The 18096-nt window shown below is 45.7% G+C and overlaps 1 protein-coding gene across 1 annotated transcript; it reads left to right on the top strand.

Annotated features, from left to right (window-relative positions):
* Window positions 1-1569: 1569 nt before the first annotated feature.
* On the top strand, window positions 1570-17832 carry RAB11B (RAB11B, member RAS oncogene family). The gene is made up of 5 exons (XM_083880219.1): window positions 1570-1675; window positions 7114-7309; window positions 9152-9345; window positions 10858-10938; window positions 13153-17832. Exons 1-5 carry the CDS (start codon window positions 1636-1638, stop codon window positions 13296-13298), a joined length of 657 nt encoding a protein of 218 aa, XP_083736345.1. The 5' UTR covers window positions 1570-1635; the 3' UTR covers window positions 13299-17832.
* The last annotated feature ends 264 nt before the right edge of the window (window positions 17833-18096 follow it).

The raw sequence follows: 18096 nt of genomic DNA, 5'->3' as shown, positions 1-18096 counted from the left end.
TTTGGCAGTGGAATTGCAGTGTGCTTGCAACATGATGGTTCTCACCGATTCACAGAGCCTGAGTCATTGACAGCCTGGGTGTCACCCCCCCCTAAGGTGTCACTGCTGCCTCTTCGTCTGCCCCCACTCATTTATTAGCACTTATTTCTGGAAATGGGATCCCTTGGATACCATGGTCCTGCCTGTCCAAGGTGTTCATGTGTTTGGTGGCAGCTGAGAGCAGTTCAGTGCCACAGAACCTGGAGGGGCTCAGTCTGTCCCCACCCCTACATTGCTCCCACTCTGAACATCTCCAAAAGCCAGCAAAAATAAGTCCAAAGCCAACTTTTTCTTCACCACGGTCTCAGTCTTGCTGCTGCTCCCTCTATGATACTGCAGTCGCACTAATCTTTTAGCTGGATAAACACTCCTCCAGGGAAGAAGTAGGGCAGACCGTTCGTGATGAGCAGAGCCCCGAAAGAAAGAAATGTGTGATGAGCAGAGCCACTTCCCTGCACATAACAGAGTGAGAGAGGGAGTCGGCAGTTTCCCTTCCAGGGTTTGTCCAACCACAACCAAAGGTGTCTGGCCAGTGATGGGACTCAAGTGTGTACAGGTTGTATGGCATCACGAGGAGGGGACCATCAGGGCCTTGGGCTCCCGAGTGGCTCCATGAGGCTGGTCCTGCAGCCTGAACAGCGTTCCCAGGATGAGTTGCTGCAACTCTGCTGTCGGGAAGGTGAAGGATGTCCCACCTGGAGCCCACAAAGCCGAGGCGAAGGGTGTCCCGCCGTCACTGCCCGAGTGGCCACGTTGCCTCTGGCTGTGGTCACTACTCCGCTCAGGAAACTGCCTAGAGCCGCGCCAGGAAAAAAAAGGGGAAATGTTTTTGCCTTGAACAATTGTGTCACCGTGAGGGCATGCTTTTGCCAGAACAGCCCTTTCAGCTGGTGTTTAGCAGGAAGGTGGGGCCAGGAGCGCTAAGCGGGGCAGGAAGCAGCCCGAGGGGGAAGGAAGGAGGCTGGGGCGGAGGCTCTGGGTGGCGGCTCTGGGCGGCAGCCGGGTGTCCTGGGCCGCTGCTGAGGGTCTCCCCACCCGTGTTCCCCGGCTCCGGTGCTGCGCTGACTCCCCGGGCCGGTTCTCCCGCCCGCCCAGAGATGACACCACCCCCTTGCGATCAGGGGTCACTCTCAAACGGGGCGAAACTTCTCTCCCAGCGATCCCGCTCAAAACGGAGGAATCCCCATCCCCCTGAGGGCCATCCCCCATCCGGTGTAACCACCTCCCCGATTGAGACCCCTCCATCCTTCGCGTCCCGGCCGCGCCCCCAGAGCCCCCACCTCCGCAGCCCCGCCCCGGCCCCCAACAAGCCCCGCCCCCTCCCGCTCCGTCCCGCCCCTGGCCCCTCCCCGTCTCTTCAGGTTCCCAGCTCAGGCGCTCAAGCACCGCCCCTTTCCCAGCTACTTCCCGTCGATTGGGTAGCGTTCCCGCCAGTCAGAGAGCGTCTCTTTGTTTATTGGCTGTCATTGATGGATCTGAAGCACGGCCCGCCTCCTGTGGGCTCTGGCGGAGGCTGATTGGTCCGTGAGGAAGCGCCCCTCCCCGGCTGGGCCGCGGTCGGTGCCGGGCAGGGAGAGGGTCGGCGCCGCCATCGCCATGGGCACCCGTGACGACGAGTACGACTATCTGTTCAAAGGTGCGTGTTCAACAGGGCCACAGCCGCCGCACCGCGCGGGGCTCGGCCGGGACCAGCGAGCCGCGCAGGCCCGGGGTGTCCGCCGCGGCCTTGGTGCGCGGGGCGGCCTTGTGGGCCCCCGGCCTGGTCTGGTGCCGGGGGAGCCCCGGGGGAGGGTCGGGAGAGCCGCAAGGGCCTCCCCGCCCCGCCCTGTCCCGGTCCGCGTGGGCCGCGCCCCGGCACCTGGGCGGCTGCGATCGCCGGGGGCGACCGGGAGCGGGCGGGGCGCGGGCCGAGGCTGTGCCGGTGGTTGTCCGGAGATCGCCTGGTGTCGAGCCGGAGTGCAAAACCATAGGCTTTGGTGGAGACTCCTTCGCAGGTCCCTTCTGAGCGCCGGTAGCGGGAGCCTGAGACCGTAACAGTGTTCATTTGGTTGTGCTGATCGGTGTTTTGCCTCTCCTGCCCCTTCCTGTGGCATGTCGGGTTGTCGAGGGCTCAGTTCTGCTCCTCCTGCGATGGCTCCGGGGGGATCATCGCCGTGGGTGTCATCCCGCGGGATGTCTTGGGGCTTTCTGTCCCGTGGGATGTCTCCGCAGGCCGGGCTCCTGCCTGTCCAGAGGCTCAAGCTGACCAATTTCCAGGAGCAACCCACAGCTCTGCCTGTGAGGCCCGAGGAATAGTGCAGGTGGGTGTAGCACCTTCATCTTTGGTTTCCCAGTCTGTTTTGGACCAGATCTACTGTCGGTAGAGTGGCTGAAACCTGATTTTCGTCCCAAGAGTTCGCTCTTAAGAAGGGCAGTCCTAATGGTGCTGTTGGTGGTCTATGAGGGCTAGGGGTCACTTGCGGCTGTGACAATTTCCCAGGCGTTTGATGTCTTTGTATCTGGACTCTCACAAGGACAACAGTAATTCCGAACTTGTGGACCAAAAGAAAGAACAGTTACTCATCTCTGGGAAATATTTTATAGTTGCATTTGCATATTTGCTTTATTTGCTTTACAGTGGGTTGAATCTTGAAGCTAATGGGGGAAAAAAGCCCTTATTTTTTCTCTGCCTATAAAGCAGAAGACCAGCCTGTAAAATATGCTAAACTGTCTGAGTCTAAAGTAGTTTCCTTCTGAAATCTGTTTCCCAGGTGGTTTAATAAGCAGGAACTTGAAAGCCTGAAAATTGTACTTATTTTTTTCTTTCTCTGAATAGTCAATTAGCTAGGGAGAACTGCATTCATCTTTTAAAAATACTTGCTTTGAAATGTTTTTTTAATGTTATCTGGAATGAGACTCAACCTGAAGCCATTTGGTCAAGATCTGTGCTGTGGTGATGCTGGCACACTTTGTAGCACTTAATAAAAAACGGGTGAGAGAATTGTCCTTTTCTGTACATCTTTTGGGAGGGGTTGTTGTGTGGATTAAAAAAAAAAAAAAAAGTAGATAGAGATGGGTTTCTTTGTGGATTTGATTATTTATCTTTTCCTTCCTCTGAAGCTTTTTGGGACTAGACAGAAAATAATATAAATAGGACTAGTTGGGATGAGGGCTCTGCTGTCCTTTTCTTTCTGTCTCCTCCAGTAGTGAAATTAAACATCAATGACAATTGCTGTAATGATGTCCAGGACTTGGGTTGGTTTGTGGTTTAGCCCCTTCTCAGCTAAACAGATGAGTTTTGAGCTCTGTTCTGTCTGTCTGTGTAGTACTCAGAGGTAGAAATAATGATGTAGGATGGTCTTACTCTGGGAAAGCTTATTTTTATTAAATTTAAGGCTTTACTATTTCCCCTGCCACCTATTTCCAAAGGACAGCATGCAGCAGGAAGTGACTAACTTAAGGTTTGGGAGCACTCTGGGGATGTGAGTGATTATAGTCAAAGCTGCTCTGCTGGACTAGTGCTTCTTTGTTCCCAATTACCCTTTTTTTCTGTGTGCATCCCAACAGAACTGCTTATTTTATTGACCACAACAAAATATTACTTGTTGCCAAAGACCCAGCCTTTGGGGGAAGGAGCCAAACTCTGTGTGCAGGGTTGTGTGGGTAGTGAGGCTGCAAAGAGCTTGTGGCTGCATTCAGTGATATGGCCCAAGTGAGGCCAGCAGTTCTGGCCTCTATTCCCAGTTAGTTTTGTAGTGGAGATGGTGAAAAAGCAGGGACTTTTCAGGATGAGTTTTGAATGTGTTAATTTGGAATTGAATTCATGACCTTTGAAGAGCTGTTAAAAATGTTGGAAGCCTTGTACCTATTAAATGTGATCTGCACATTAATTTTGCTCTTGAGAAGATTAGCTATTATCAGTGTTTATTTTAAAAATTAAATCTGAGGTTGTGCAGATGTGTGCTGGCTCATGAAAAAGGCAGAAAAAATCAGCCATAGGGAAAAAAGAGATTTCTTTTACTTTTGTGGGAATTTAGACTGCTCTGATTAGTCTCCACTTAGCATAGGCTGTGATTATTAAAAACAAATGCATATCGTATTAGTCACCAATATCTGGCAACCTTATGTACTTCAGATTTATCACAAACTCTGGTTAGATGGTCTCTGCTGGAGGGAATCTTAATCTTCTTAATCGCTCAAAAGTATATGTTCTTTTTTCCAGATTAATAAATGAGTATATTTGCAATTCTGTCATAACTTGATCTCGTTATTTTCCCTTTCTTACCAATGATGTATGGCACTGGAATTTTAATTCTGACTTTGGCTTGTTTTGTACAGGGATCTCAATATACAGGGCAAGTGTTGGAAGTGGGACTATACTGTAGTTCTGGATGTTGTAGACTCAGGAAGCAGAGTGAGGGTGGTGACTGAGTTGATGGATGGGTAATGTGGTGGTGATGACCCACACAGTGGCAGGGGGTGCTGGAGGAGAGAGAAAATCAGGAAATAGTGAAGGATTCAGGATATAAACAAGGCACTACGCAAGGCTTGTCTGTGTGCATAGAGCCATCTGAAGACGGCTGGTGCTGGTTATTAGTTCATGTCACTTCTAAGATGAAACCAGTGCATCTTTTCATAACCAGTATGGCCCTTAGGGGCCTTTGGACAGTGAATTCCTCGGTTCTAGTGAGATATGTTTAGAGAGTATTCAGACTCTTAAGCTGTCATTTGGAAGTTTTTTTCCTACTCTGTCATGACTTCTGAATTTGAACAGGCAATACTATGTGGTGGCCTGTTACCAAATTTAGAAACTTTCCCAGGATCTAATCACTTAGTTCAGAATGTTAAAGGTACCTTCCTCCTCAACTCCCAGAGGAAAATTATTTTATGGCTTCCGTCTGCGTATGGGGTCCCCAGTTGTGGCATCTTTCTCCTGGAAGTGAAAATGCTCTTTTAGTGTTCAATATTGAGTATTAATAAGAAGCACTTGGAAACTCTAAGAATGCTCTTTATTGAACTGGGATCTGGTTGCCTTCGTTTAACTTCTGAAAAATGCTCTCCTTGAAGCTCTGCTGGAATGTGGGGCAGCACGGTGAAGGGAGCCTGCCACAGGAAACCAGCCAAAGGAGTGCAGGACCACTGGAATTTTCTTCCAGTGACAGATGGAGTTAATGACCTGAGAGCCGTTTGCATGGTTTATGCCCCAAATTGACAATTTTAAAATGCCAGAGCCTGGGAGATGGCTAGAAGGAGAAAAGGCTGTGCTTTCTCCAGCTGCAAAGTCATAGGAAGATAACTCCTTTCAGAAACAGTTGGAAGCCTCAGAGGTCTTCCAGTCCGGTCTAGCTTGTGTGGTGGATATTATTACTTTTGGTTATGGTCAGGGCTTTGCTGTAGGATAGAGCCTACTCCAGCCAGCAGATCCCTGTGGAAGATGGGCAAACTCCGCCTGTTCTTGGAAGGTCCCATGGAATTAGTGATGAAAAACTGTATGTCTGGAAAATAAAGCTAACAAAATCCTAGAGTTAGGACTGTAATAAAATCTTTTTTTATCTATCTGTTCTCATACCCTAAAAAGTTGTTTAGGCCGTTTGCCAAGGAAGGCAGAACACCGTGAGGAGCTGGTTTCAGTTCTCCTGGCTGGGGAGTTGTGGTGTCCTGCCATGATGTGCTAGCTGCCTGTTCCTGCCTGTGTTGTGTTTTGCCTGTTCAGCTGTGCTAGCACAATTGTCTGTCTGTGCTGTCAGGCAGATGAGATGCTGGTGGGGCTCTCTGGGGCATTTCAGCAATGCTCCTGTGCAGCTCAGGAGCTGTCACAGCAGAGAGCCAGGGTCCAGCAGCAGCCTGGGAATGTGCTCCAGGGGTGGAGTGGCAGCGAGCTAGAGCAGGGTGCTGCCAGAGCTGCATCCTCAAACAATGGCCTGAGCAGAGAAAAGCTGTAGCAGCACCAAAAGACAAGTATGATGCTGGTGAGCTTGTTCTGGAAGTGTGCAATGTGAAGATTCTTCTGTAGTTGCTGGGGGGAAATTAGGAATATTTTTTGCCCATGTCTGCTTTTCTGTAGGCAAAACAGACCATATGAATGAGGAAGATCAGCAAATGTGTACTTAAAAGTGGAGTAGGAAATATTCCCAAGGTTAAAGGAGCTCACAGAGGCTGGCTGCCTTTCTTCCTTTTGCTTGAGCCAGGACACTTGAATTCCAAAGGGTATGTGATACAGTGTTCGTGAGAGGAAGGGAGCATGGCTCAGCTGTTTCAGCTTTGTTTCTCTCAGTTGTTTCTTGCTGTCATGGTTAAGCCAAAAAGTAGAGGGAACCTCCTGCCACAAGATGTACCTTTGTTTTCACAATTCCTTTCAGGAAAGCTGGGCTTTGTGTGCTGAAGATCTCTGCACTTACATTTCTCTGTTATCATGGCAACACCACGTGTGGAGGCAGAGGTTTCTATAGCTCATCTCTTCTCAGGCAGTCTACTACAGCTTGTTTTGCTGGATGAAGTTCTTTGCTTTGTATCTTTTTAGTGGTATCAATGTCTTCTCTTTTCCCCTTTCTGTGGTGAACATATATATTAATTAAATTATTGAAATAAAATACCCTAGATGACTCCAACAGGGACTGCAAATAATTGTTTCCTTACCATGTTTTTGGTTTTTTAATAGAGTACACTTATACTGTACAAAGGCTTTTGTTGGGCTGACAGCTGGCCTGTTACCGTGTTCTTGCCTGTAGTATTCTTAAAATGTGGATTGCAGCCTTCCTGTGCCTAAGATCAAGTATTTGAGGGGCATCTCTTACCTCTGCCTGCTGCAGTGGTTGGGGCCTCCAAAGTTCACTGTTAGACTTCAACAGTTGCTGTAGTAATTTCTTATTTTCACCTCTGAGGACTGGGCAGCTACTCACCACAAAACAGCTTGGAGCTCTTCTAGGGTTGGAGAAGCAAGCTGTGCATAGTAAAGACTGCAGTGTTGTCTATGTTGTCTCTCCTGTGTTATCTGACTGTGCATTTCTGGTGAATGCTACCTGCCATGCTGCACTGCAGCATGGGATCAGTGCTGATACGATAAATTAATTGTGAAAATAATGTCTTTCCTTTCAGTTGTGTTGATTGGAGACTCTGGAGTTGGAAAAAGTAATCTTCTGTCACGTTTCACACGCAATGAGTTCAATCTTGAAAGTAAGAGCACCATTGGGGTGGAATTTGCTACCAGGAGCATCCAGGTGGATGGGAAGACGATAAAAGCCCAGATCTGGGATACTGCAGGCCAGGAGCGATACCGCGCCATTACCTCAGCGTGAGTATTATGTCTTTGCTCAACAGAATTTTAGCAGAGATGCTGCAGATAAATGTATGGGTATAGAATGAAACAAATTTGGCACACATGACAAACTCATTGTGACAGACTTGAATGTGGATCCAAGTCATAAGATAGCAAATACTTTTGTGTTCCCTTGATTAACATAATGAAAGTAATTCTTAGATTCTCATGCTACTATTTTAGAAACAAATGACAGTTTAAATCAAAACTGTGGCAAATTTTGTTTGAGTTTTGTGGGTTTTTTGTTTTTTTTTGTCTCTGCTGAATGCGCTGCATTCGTTATGTGGAGTGAGTGTCATTTCAGATGAAAGTTGGGTACTGTTGGTATCAGGTTTTGGTCTAGACATGGTGGCTTACTGTTAACACCTATGGCTTCTGGTTTCAATTGCCTCCGCAGTCTTGAGATTGAGGGTATTTTTAGGAAAACCTGCAGCCTGAGTCCCTTGAAATCTCAATGACTGAATTAGTCACAGCCCTGAAAATTAGGTCCATGAGCGGAACACATTGTGTAGCCAGGAAGTAGGAAGGCAACTATGATAGTGCTGACTGTACAGAATTAGGAACAATCCCTGGAGGTGAGAAGCTCTTTCACCTGTGGGACCTTGTTAATCTGCAGAATGGCTTGAGGTGTACCTGTTTCTGTGCTGGCAAAAAGCAAGCCCTTTGGTCAGGCCTGGTTCTCCAGAGCATTGTCTGATCAGTGAGTTGATTTTTTGTTATGTTACAGATGTGTATCAGTTTTTAAAGGTAAAAACATGTTTCTGAGTCATGCACAGATCAAACCATTAAACTCAAGGTCAGGGGAATTTTGTCAGGATGCGAGAAAACCAGGAGAGCGTGGAGCCCCAAGGGAGCAGCCTGGAGGGAAAGGGATGCAGAAGCAGATATGAGAGACAATTTCAAAATGCATGTTTTCTGAAACTGTTAGTGTGACTTTCTGAAATTTTTTTGTGGCCCTTGCTCTTGCTGTAAGTACTGCTAGTCTAGTCTGGGTCAACAACAACAGGTTTTACTGCTGGGAACTAGTGCAGCTGCAGTCCTGTGATCCTGCCTCTCCTTTGTGCTAGCACTAACTGCTGCTTGACACATCATTCAGCCAGTTCAGCCCGCTCGGTCAGCAGAACGCCAAACGTCAGAGAAAAGGGAATGTTTTCTGCTTACTTGGTACCCCGACTCAGTTCAACAACATGTCAGACAGGTGCTGGCAGAACTGAGAAGAAATGGTAGGATTGTGTGGAAGAGAGATATGGATGTTACAGGATTGCTGATACAGATTGGCTTGTGCTGAGCTGAGCCCTTGCCTTGTGTTGCAGTGGGTCCAAACCTGTGCTGAGGGGGCAAACTCTGTTCCTGGATTAGGGGTTTGTGGATAGTGACAATATAGCCCAGAGTTCCCTCTTTAATTTGTAGGAGGGACAGGAGATATTTGAAGGATCAGGAACAAATACTGACATTTTATTAAGGGCTGTTTTCCTAGAAGAAAGTTAGGTTGTAACTTCACAAAAACCTCCCAGCTGTACCGATTCTGCAATAGTGAGTTTTCCTGCACATGGTTGGAGCAGACAGGACATTTCTAGTCCAGTTTCTGCAGGCTCTCCAGCATTTTGGTACACACACTAGATTTTTTTAGAAATGCCATTAGGAAAAAAACCCCTGCATTTGGAACTTGGTTTTAGGCTTCAAAACCACTCCAACAGCAGTATCTGCATCAGCACAACTCTTTCCAAAGCAGAAAGCATTATAGAAGAGCTACATGGCCTGTTTATTGGTGTGGCTGGGACAGAGCTCTCGTTGAAGGGCTGTGCCTCATGATTTCAGATATTACCGTGGTGCTGTTGGGGCTCTGCTCGTCTATGACATTGCCAAACACCTCACCTATGAGAATGTGGAGCGCTGGCTGAAGGAGCTGCGAGACCACGCCGACAACAACATCGTGATCATGCTGGTGGGCAACAAGAGTGACCTGCGCCACCTCCGGGCCGTGCCCACTGACGAGGCCAGGGCTTTTGCAGGTTTGTACTGTGGCTTCCGGGGCCTGGGGGATTGTGCCTGCTGTGATCACAGTTTTCTCCAGGGCTGAACTCTCACCTCAAGCTTTAGTTTGAACCCTAAAAAAGACATTTAAGATGTTTTGTTTTGTTTTAATTAAAATATTTTGACTTACTAACTAGCATGTGGGGTTGGTTTGGGGTTTTTTGATAATTTTTTTGTCATTTTTAGTTTGTGGTTTTCTATTGTTTTTTAAATCTAGTGGTAGTACATGTTTTTGAAACACTGTCCTTGAGCTGCCTGATAGCTGAAGATTAAACACTTCCTCTAACAAGGCTAGAAACAGTAAGCAAGATTTAGAAGAGAAAATATCATTATGAAAATACAAAATATCACAATACAAAATGTCCATCCTTCCTTTCTAGAGACCTTCTGCTGACTAGATATCAATGTGGACAGCTACAAATGAATGCTGAACCTTCTCTTAGATGGGGTGGTTGCTGCTCTAGAGCGCTGATGCCTAATGCAGCAATCGTCAGACTTGAAAATTACCATTTGTTGGGAGAAGTCAAGTGGGTTATGTAAGATGCGGTCACTGCATTCTTTCTCTCTTCCTTACCTGGTAGAGCACTGGTCAGATACTCTTTTGCTCTGAAAGGCCTGGAGACATTCATTCAGCTTTTGTGTGTCTGTCAAGCTTGGAGGTGGAATGTAAATGTACAACCTCTAAAATACCTTTAGGAATATTAGCAAGGCTTGCTTATACACACTTTCTGAAGTTTGCTGGTAAGCAAGTGCCCTGAGGGTAATAGAGGTGCATTAAATTTTCAGATGTAGGAGAAGTGACATTTATCTTAAGAGAAGCAAAATAAGTTGGTGGATGCCCCAGATAGTCTATTACTTTGGTCATTTGGTTCAACTTCTTACTTTTGACCCTGACTTCCTCCTAAGGCTGTTTTAAATTGCCGGTGGTGGTCTAATTGTTGCTGTTTAAGCTCCTTGACTGAAATTTGCCTGTTCCTGGGCAGGTGATACAGAACCATTCTAGGTATGATATTTGAGTGTTAATCACTTCCTTTTTTATTTTTTAAAAAAATTATTTTTCATTGTAAGAGAAAAGAAGAAAATAGACTGTGTTCTGGTGGTCATTGTTATTTGGAAGTGGAGTCTGATAGGAAAGTATAGGTCTGTTGATCTTTTTGGGGTTGCAGAGGAGAATTGTGTCTCAGTAGCAGCTGACGTGCTTTTGCTGGGGCTGTTGCTGAAAGTACCTCTGAGTGTGATCTGTAGCCAGAAGAGAATGATATTTTGTGTTGCTTGACTGAGCAAGGGCTGCAGTGGAGAAAATGTTCTTGCATTTTGGGCAAAAGAGATGTTGCTGAACTGCAGCACCAAGGTGTTCCTTGTGCACCAGGAAAAAAAAAAATCACTTGGCCCTGGCTGGTTTGGGCTAAAATAAAAGATAAAAACCTCAACGTAAAAGTGAAATAAAGTGTTACTAAAGTTTTAACTGAACCACTTCTTATTTATTACAGAAAAAAATAATCTATCTTTTATTGAAACATCTGCTCTGGATTCAACAAATGTAGAAGAAGCCTTCAAGAACATACTTACAGGTATGGTTTGTTGTGGATTCAGAGGAGCTGCTGACGTGGTGGATCTTCTTCATGGGCACATTTTGTAGTTTTCTGGAATGTTTTGGAAACAAGTGTTGGTAACGATGGTTAGTTTGCAAGCTTTCTAATCTCACCTTTGTGTTCTGCCTCCCACCCCATACTCCCACCCCTTTCTGTCCCAGGAGAGAGTTTCTGTCCCCTGGAGGTTTCTATCTCCCAGTGTTCCATAAGTTCAAGCTACTGCAATAGTACTGTTGTAAAGGAACTAGTAATAGTACTTCTGTGCCTGCACGAAATCTTAGCTAGTGAAGCCCAAGGTACCCAAGAAGAAGCAGACAGGAAAAAAGGGGTAGCCAAGCTGCCTCTATGCGTGAAACACCTGACAGACAAGGAATGGGTTGTATTTGCTGCCCAGCAGATGTGTTATTTAGAGCCACTAGTGAAGTAGCTGGAGTGTGAGGCAGAGCTGACTGTCCAGGGCTGTAGGTGGGCCAGTCTTGCACCATGTAGCAGATTCATGGCTGATCTGGGACACTTGGCTGGATCTGAGGCAACTTCTCTGGCACTTCAAGACAGTATTTTTGATTTTAGTCCTCTGAGTGTAGTTCAACAGTCACTATCCATCCTGTCTTTTTTGCACTGTTGTCCTGAGACTGACCCTGGTTAGAGAGGCTGGCCTGAGGCCACTCTAGGAGAGCCACAGTGCTGTAACAACTCAAGCTGAGGTCAGGGCCGAGCAAACTGAACTCAAGCCCCTCTCTCACAGCATGCTGGGCTCCCAAAAATGTTGAGATTGTCTAGTTCAGGTAGCATAGGCACATGGATAATAAGACTGAGAAGTCCTGAAAAGGCTGTTCCTAAAGTGATTGCACCTAGGGGAGAATCATCCTTCTAAGAGAGGAGAAGAAACCTATGAAGATGTGCTGTGTAGAATAGTGAGTTGGGAACCACCACAGGGGTCTTGGCAGAGGGAAGAGAGAGTGAACAGCAGGACAGGAGTTTCCTTACTGGCCACTTGTTTGAGGAATCACTAAAGACTGGAAGAAAAAAAACCCTTCAAAACACCCCAAAAAGATACTACCCCAAAGCAAAGGGGGCTTGGAAATGACTGAATAGTTCAAATGCAGTACTGAGGAGGAAAGAAAGAGGATGTGACAGCCTCTAAACAACTCTCTTCCTCCATTTCAGCAAAGATCTGTAGGCAGCCAGTGGCAACAGAATTGGCCTTGAGTTAAGGGTTTCCATTTTAAACAACATAAATATGTGCAGATTCTTAAAGCCTAACAAAAAACCACCCATAAACAAGTCCTGCACAGTCCTCTGTGATCTTTAATTCTTACTAAAGGCTTTGGGTATTGCTGTTTTGGGGTTGTAGCTGTATGAATGTGACTATAATATTTACCACAGACTTCCAGGGAAGTACTTGCCCTTTTCCTGTTTCACAATTGAGGGAAGTTGGAACAAGGGCTTATAGTCAGTGAAATAACTTAAAAACCTTTCCACTTATAAGACTTCTGCTAACTATGCAGTTGAAACAGTTTGTTTCTGAAAGCTTTTAAGCTGGCAGTCTCTCTTTAGTGGTAACAACTTTGTGGATCTGTGTACTTTCAAGCATAAGTTAGTTTGAGTTACATAAATTCATTTGGAGACCTACGAGGTTTTAATGGACCCATTCAGCTTTTTACTGTCATAGGTAGGAAAACTGATGTGTTGCAGAGAAGAGCATTGCTGTTACTTGGCGGTAGCAGGTTGCCAGGAGCAGAGGTGGGCATAACTTAATGCTGCTGCAAAGGTTTCCCAGTATCCTGGTGATTGGTGTTTCTAGAGTATGCTGTCCACTTTTTTTAATCACACAGATGATGATTCCCTGTTTCAGAAATGAGCATTCCTGCTGCTTCCCCATTTGAAAACCCTTTTAATAATTCTCGTTTTCATGGAGTCATCGAAAAAGAGCAGGATGGGAAGTGCTGTCGCAGAAGACAGTGAGGACTCTTGTCTCAATAGCTTTTCCAGACAGAGCTGGCATATTCATTCTGGAACTGGAATGCCAGGCAGATGTTCATGCCACATCTAGTTAGCCTAGATTTCCTTTCAGAGCCCTCAAGTTAAATCCTCTCCTTCTTGGGTTCTGGCATGTTCTTGGACAGTTTACTCAGCGCTGTGCCTGTGGGAGGCTGTGCCCCTGGGGCTCTGACCTGTGTGCTCTCCTTGCAGAAATCTACCGCATCGTGTCGCAGAAGCAAATTGCTGACCGGTCTGCGCATGATGAGTCTCCTGGCAACAATGTCGTTGACATCAGCGTCCCACCAACCACCGACGGACAGAAATCCAACAAACTCCAGTGCTGTCAGAACCTGTGACCCTCTCTAGATGACTGTTATGCCCTCCACTTTGTGCTTCATTTAGAAACCTGTGTGCACTTCCTATCTCCTGTGATTCAGTGACTCCCTCCTCCCTCCTTTACTTCATTCCCAAATCTCCCCTCTCATAGTAGAGCTTTAATTGTAGGGCTAACATCCCTTTGCCTCTGAAACCCCTTCCATGTGGTGACTTCTGGGCTTGAAATGTAGTCACTGATCTGATAGACATGTTTGTGTTGGAACATCTGCTGCTGGATATTATCCCATGAAACACTCTTATCAAATAGGCTTGTTTTGGTTTTGCTAGGTTTTTTTTTTTAAATTTGGTTTTGTTGTTGTTTTCTGGGAGGGGAACAATGGGACTTGATTCTATCAGTTGAAGAAATAACTACATTTAGGTGACAAGGTTTTTTCCTCCCGTAGTCAGATATCTCTTTTTCTTTTGTTTCTATAAACATGGGGGAGAAATTAAACTAGCTGTCCTGCCAAATGCTCTTTTTTCTGTTCTGATGAAGTCTCACAGTGAGGATTTCAGTAGCTGCACACACATAAGAAAGCTGTTGAAAATAACATTACTTATTCTGTAATCACCCCTAATACAGTTAGTCTGGCTGCATAGTTTACTGTTTCCTGCTTGGGAAATCTTTCTCTTTTCTTGTTTTATTTGGGAACAATGAAATATGTCTGCATCACTTTCTCTGCCACCATGAATGCCTCTGCAGGCTTTATGAAGTGGTGTAATATTTATTCATGGCTTATATAATCAGTTAACATTATTGTACAGTAAGTGCCAGCATATTGGTTTCAGAAACCTTTTTCAGCCTGTACAAGTAGGTGGTTTTTTTTTTGTACTGTAGGTCAGTATCTGAAAGCAGGATCTGCTCTAGTTCCAGGGGTTTTTTTTGCATGCTGCTTTTTCTCTAGATCTCTCCTGCCCCTGTCTGAGTGAGTGAGGCAATATTTTCATGTCGCATATATACCTGCACTTGTAAGGGTTTTGGTTGTTGTAGAGAAACACAATACTTTATACATTTTGTAAAACTTCTGCAGATCCATAGTATCTGGAACTTTCTCTTCATGATCTTTCACTGTTGACCTCTACTAAAATGCATAATATTAGGATTTCACATAATAACTACTAACCTGTTGTTTTCTTCTTACCATTTTAAGAATTACAGTCTGCAGTTCAGTAAATGATTGTACTTCACTGATGTAACAGATTTGTCATCAGCAGGGCTAACTACTTTAGTTCTTTGTTGTGCTGAATGGGAAGAATGTTACCACAACTTTGTGTAGTTAGTCTCTTGCTTGCTTGTGCAAATCTCTGATGGCTTTTCATCACTTGCTAGCTCTTGCACACTGGTATCCGCTGAATGTTCTTATGGCAAATACTGGGTAAAACGATCTAAAGGAAGAGCTGGAGACCTTGCTGCTCCCTGAAAGCTTGTGGAGCCATTTGCAGTGAGTTTTTGTTCTGTATTCTGAGCCTGTACCTCACTGGATGAATCCCAGCTGCATATTAGTGAGTGGATTTTTCTTTACTGATACAAAGCAAATATGAAACTGACTTGTGCTTGAAGAGGAAATCTGACATTCCAGTCTCAACTGTTCTGTCTGGTTACATAATAAAATTAAGGGCAGTTAACTCTGATGGTTTTTCTTTTATAAGATTTCCAGATCAATGCCTTTAATTTTGTACTGTATGCACTGAGAAGGTTCCAGCTCACAGCAAAAGATATATGTGGTGCCTGGCACTTCCACTCTTCAGCTTCGTTTAGAAGTTACATTCAAGGTTAAAGGGTGCATGCTTGCAGCCTGATCCTATTGTATGAGAGTATGAATTCCTCCTTAGGCATCACAGGGCTCTGTCCTAAGGGTGTTCCAGTTCAGGAAGCACTTTCAACATTTGGTATTTACTTCATTAGCATTCTGTTGAGAGAAGGTGGGAACTAGGATGTCTCATTTTTGGTGGTCCAAATGTGCAGTGTTCAGACAGCTGGCAATGAGAGAATGGAAAAATCTGAAATATTGAAAATATTTCATTCAGGAACAAGTGAACACTAGTGGAGCCGGGCTCCTTAATTTTTGAACAAGCTTTATATAAAGAAATCAGTTGGATCGTATGAGGTGGAATTGTACTGTTAAGAAGACTTCCTAGTTCAGGGTCATGTAGTAACATGCTTACTCTGCAAGTCCTGTTCTTAACATGAAGTTTCTAGAATCAGTCTAGCCTGGTGTAAGAACCCAAGAAACAGTTTAGTCACTTGATTGTCTCTTGAAAGATTTTCTTTAGTCTTTGACTTTGTGGAAGGCTCTAAACTTTGCTGCAGAGTCCCAGTGAAAGGTCAGTGTCTAGGGCTTAAGTGCTGTTAAATTTATGAGTATTGAAGAGCTTTTGAACAAGTATTTTCCAAAACCTCCTCAGCATCGGTGGACCTTGGACCATTTTGTTTGAGATACATTGTGTGACAGGGAAAGGCCTCCTGCCCTTTGCTGGGGGTACCCAGGATGAGGGAGTTGTGTGTGTATGCATGTGCACCCATTTAGCTCCTGAGAGCACTGGGAATGGTGCGGGGGCTTTAATCTGCTGTGGTCCCTTAGGATGAAATGAGGCACTTCCCCAGGTTGCTGTGCTGCTCTCCAGGCAGAGCCACAGCCTTTCTGGGCTCCTGCCCAGACTAAGCATAGGGCTGTTTATGACAATAGAAAAAGGACAGTGGACCTGGTCTGCCAGGTTAGGCCATCTTCCTGGGCACAGAACAGGGAAAGTGCTTCTCATCTGGGGTTCCTGGTGTCCTGATGAAGCATTGTGCAGTCTTTAGAAACTGTCCACAACCCAGCCCACCACTGTGCTGGAATTGCTGAGGGAAAGACTGAGAAACCTGGAAATGCTGAAGCGCTGTCTGACACTCAGAGAAGCTCTCCAACAGCCCAGACTCCTTAAGCATGCTTTCCTGATATGGAAATTACAGACTACATGTAATCTTAACTAGATTGCTTCATCCCACAGCTTTGCTGGCTGGGTGTCTCTCAGTATTACTGTCAAGAAAAAAGAAAAGGTTACACCTCTTCCATCTGCCCGAAGGGATTTGAGGGTTGAATTTGGCTTTTGTGAAAATCCTGATAACAGGAAAGCTGCCTGTGAAAAGAAGAAATGTGTGCTCTTCTTGCTTTACTTGGATGTTGAGGCTGACTTTTCTTTAACTATTGAAAACACTACAAAGCCCTGAGTGCTGCCACCTATGTCAGTAACACAACCATCTCAGGCTCCCGCTGATGTCTAGAACAGGTCCTTTAATGCAGAATTAGGCAGGAGTCTCTCATGCTGCCTCTCCTTTTACTGATGGGGAGGGTGAAGGCCAAAATACATACATAAAAGTGACTTGGTCCTGAGCACACAAACAGCTAATTGGTAGAATACATTCATTGGGTAGATTAGATCAATCCAGCCTCTTTTCCTGCAGTCCATGCTTACAGACAGGTGAGTTAGTCTGGGATCTTCACTGAAGCTTGAACAGAACAAGGAAGTTTGGTTCGTAGGAAAGTCTTAAAGCTCCATGCTTGTATGAATGTAAAAATCCAGTTGATGAGTGACTGCTTGCTACTTTTTAAAAAAGATTTCAGTGCGTGCTTTGGAGGCAATTGAGATTCTGTAGAAGAATGGCAGTTTGCCCTCCTGCCCCTGTGGCAGGTTTAGAGGCAGTAGAAAGATGATGGATGCCAGAGATGCCCCCATTTGGGTACTGTTCTATGACCCCTTGGTGACCAGGGCCTCTTGTGTGAACACAGAGCTCTTGGCTGGGTGTGGCAAGAGTTGGGCTGAGCCTTTATTTGAATCAGTTACTTAACAAAAGCTGTTGGAAAAATGTAAAGGAGGTATTTTTGCTCCTGCTGCTTTGATCCCTGTGTGTTGTACTGCTCCAGAAGGTGGGGTAGGATCTATTTCTGACTGAGTCTTACCGAGACTTGGTGATCATTTCCGTTCCAAGCAGAAGTAAGAAGTTGGTTAGAGGTTGCTTCTGGACTCTGTAGAAAGAAAAGATGATCCCAATGAAGTGGCTCAGTCACTTAGGGAAGATTTTTTCCTCCATAAAAAAATAGAACAGTGTTAAAGGTAGGGGTCTGAATTTCAGCTAAGGAGAATCATACAATTGGAGGTGAAGACTAACTGTCCTTCAAGTAAAGTACAGTAAGTGGAAGCTGAAGGTGGATTCTCTTGACTTGCAGACTCTTAAATGTATTTGGTGATTTATGGAATGTTTCCATGGAATGAGTATCTCCAGGGCTCCACTGTTTCAATTAAATAACAGCAATTCCTAATTTACACTGGTCAGATAATGCATGGTAGTGTTGACTATCAGGCTTTGTAGGCTATAAATAGTAGTAAGTCTTTATGCAACCCAGAAGAGAGGTTCCTTTCATTTACTTTTATTCCTGATTCCTGTGTTAAGTGCAATTCACTTTGTAAATAAACACATCACTCGATTTTTGTGCATGGTTATGATGTATTGTGGATATAAAGATTGCCGAATCATACCGTCTGTGTAAAGTTCTGTTCCAGACACAGCTGTAGAATAAGGTGGAGGGGGCTCCCCAGCCAGAGCGCGGGCTGGGGCGGGGATGCCTAACCCTGCCAGCGCCCCCGGGGAGCGGCAGGACGGGACACCCGCCGCCCCCGGGGCTTTTGCACCGCCGCAGGGTGCCGCGTTGTACGGTATTCCGGGGCTGGGGATAGGCCGGGCACCGCGCGGGGACGGGACAGGAGAGGAAGGGCGGGGCCCGAGGCGTCGGGGGCGGG

This window comes from Zosterops lateralis, assembly GCF_965231275.1.
Source record: "Zosterops lateralis genome assembly, chromosome: 29".
Lineage (NCBI taxonomy): Eukaryota > Metazoa > Chordata > Aves > Passeriformes > Zosteropidae > Zosterops > Zosterops lateralis.
This window is presented reverse-complemented; position numbering and strand designations above follow the sequence as displayed.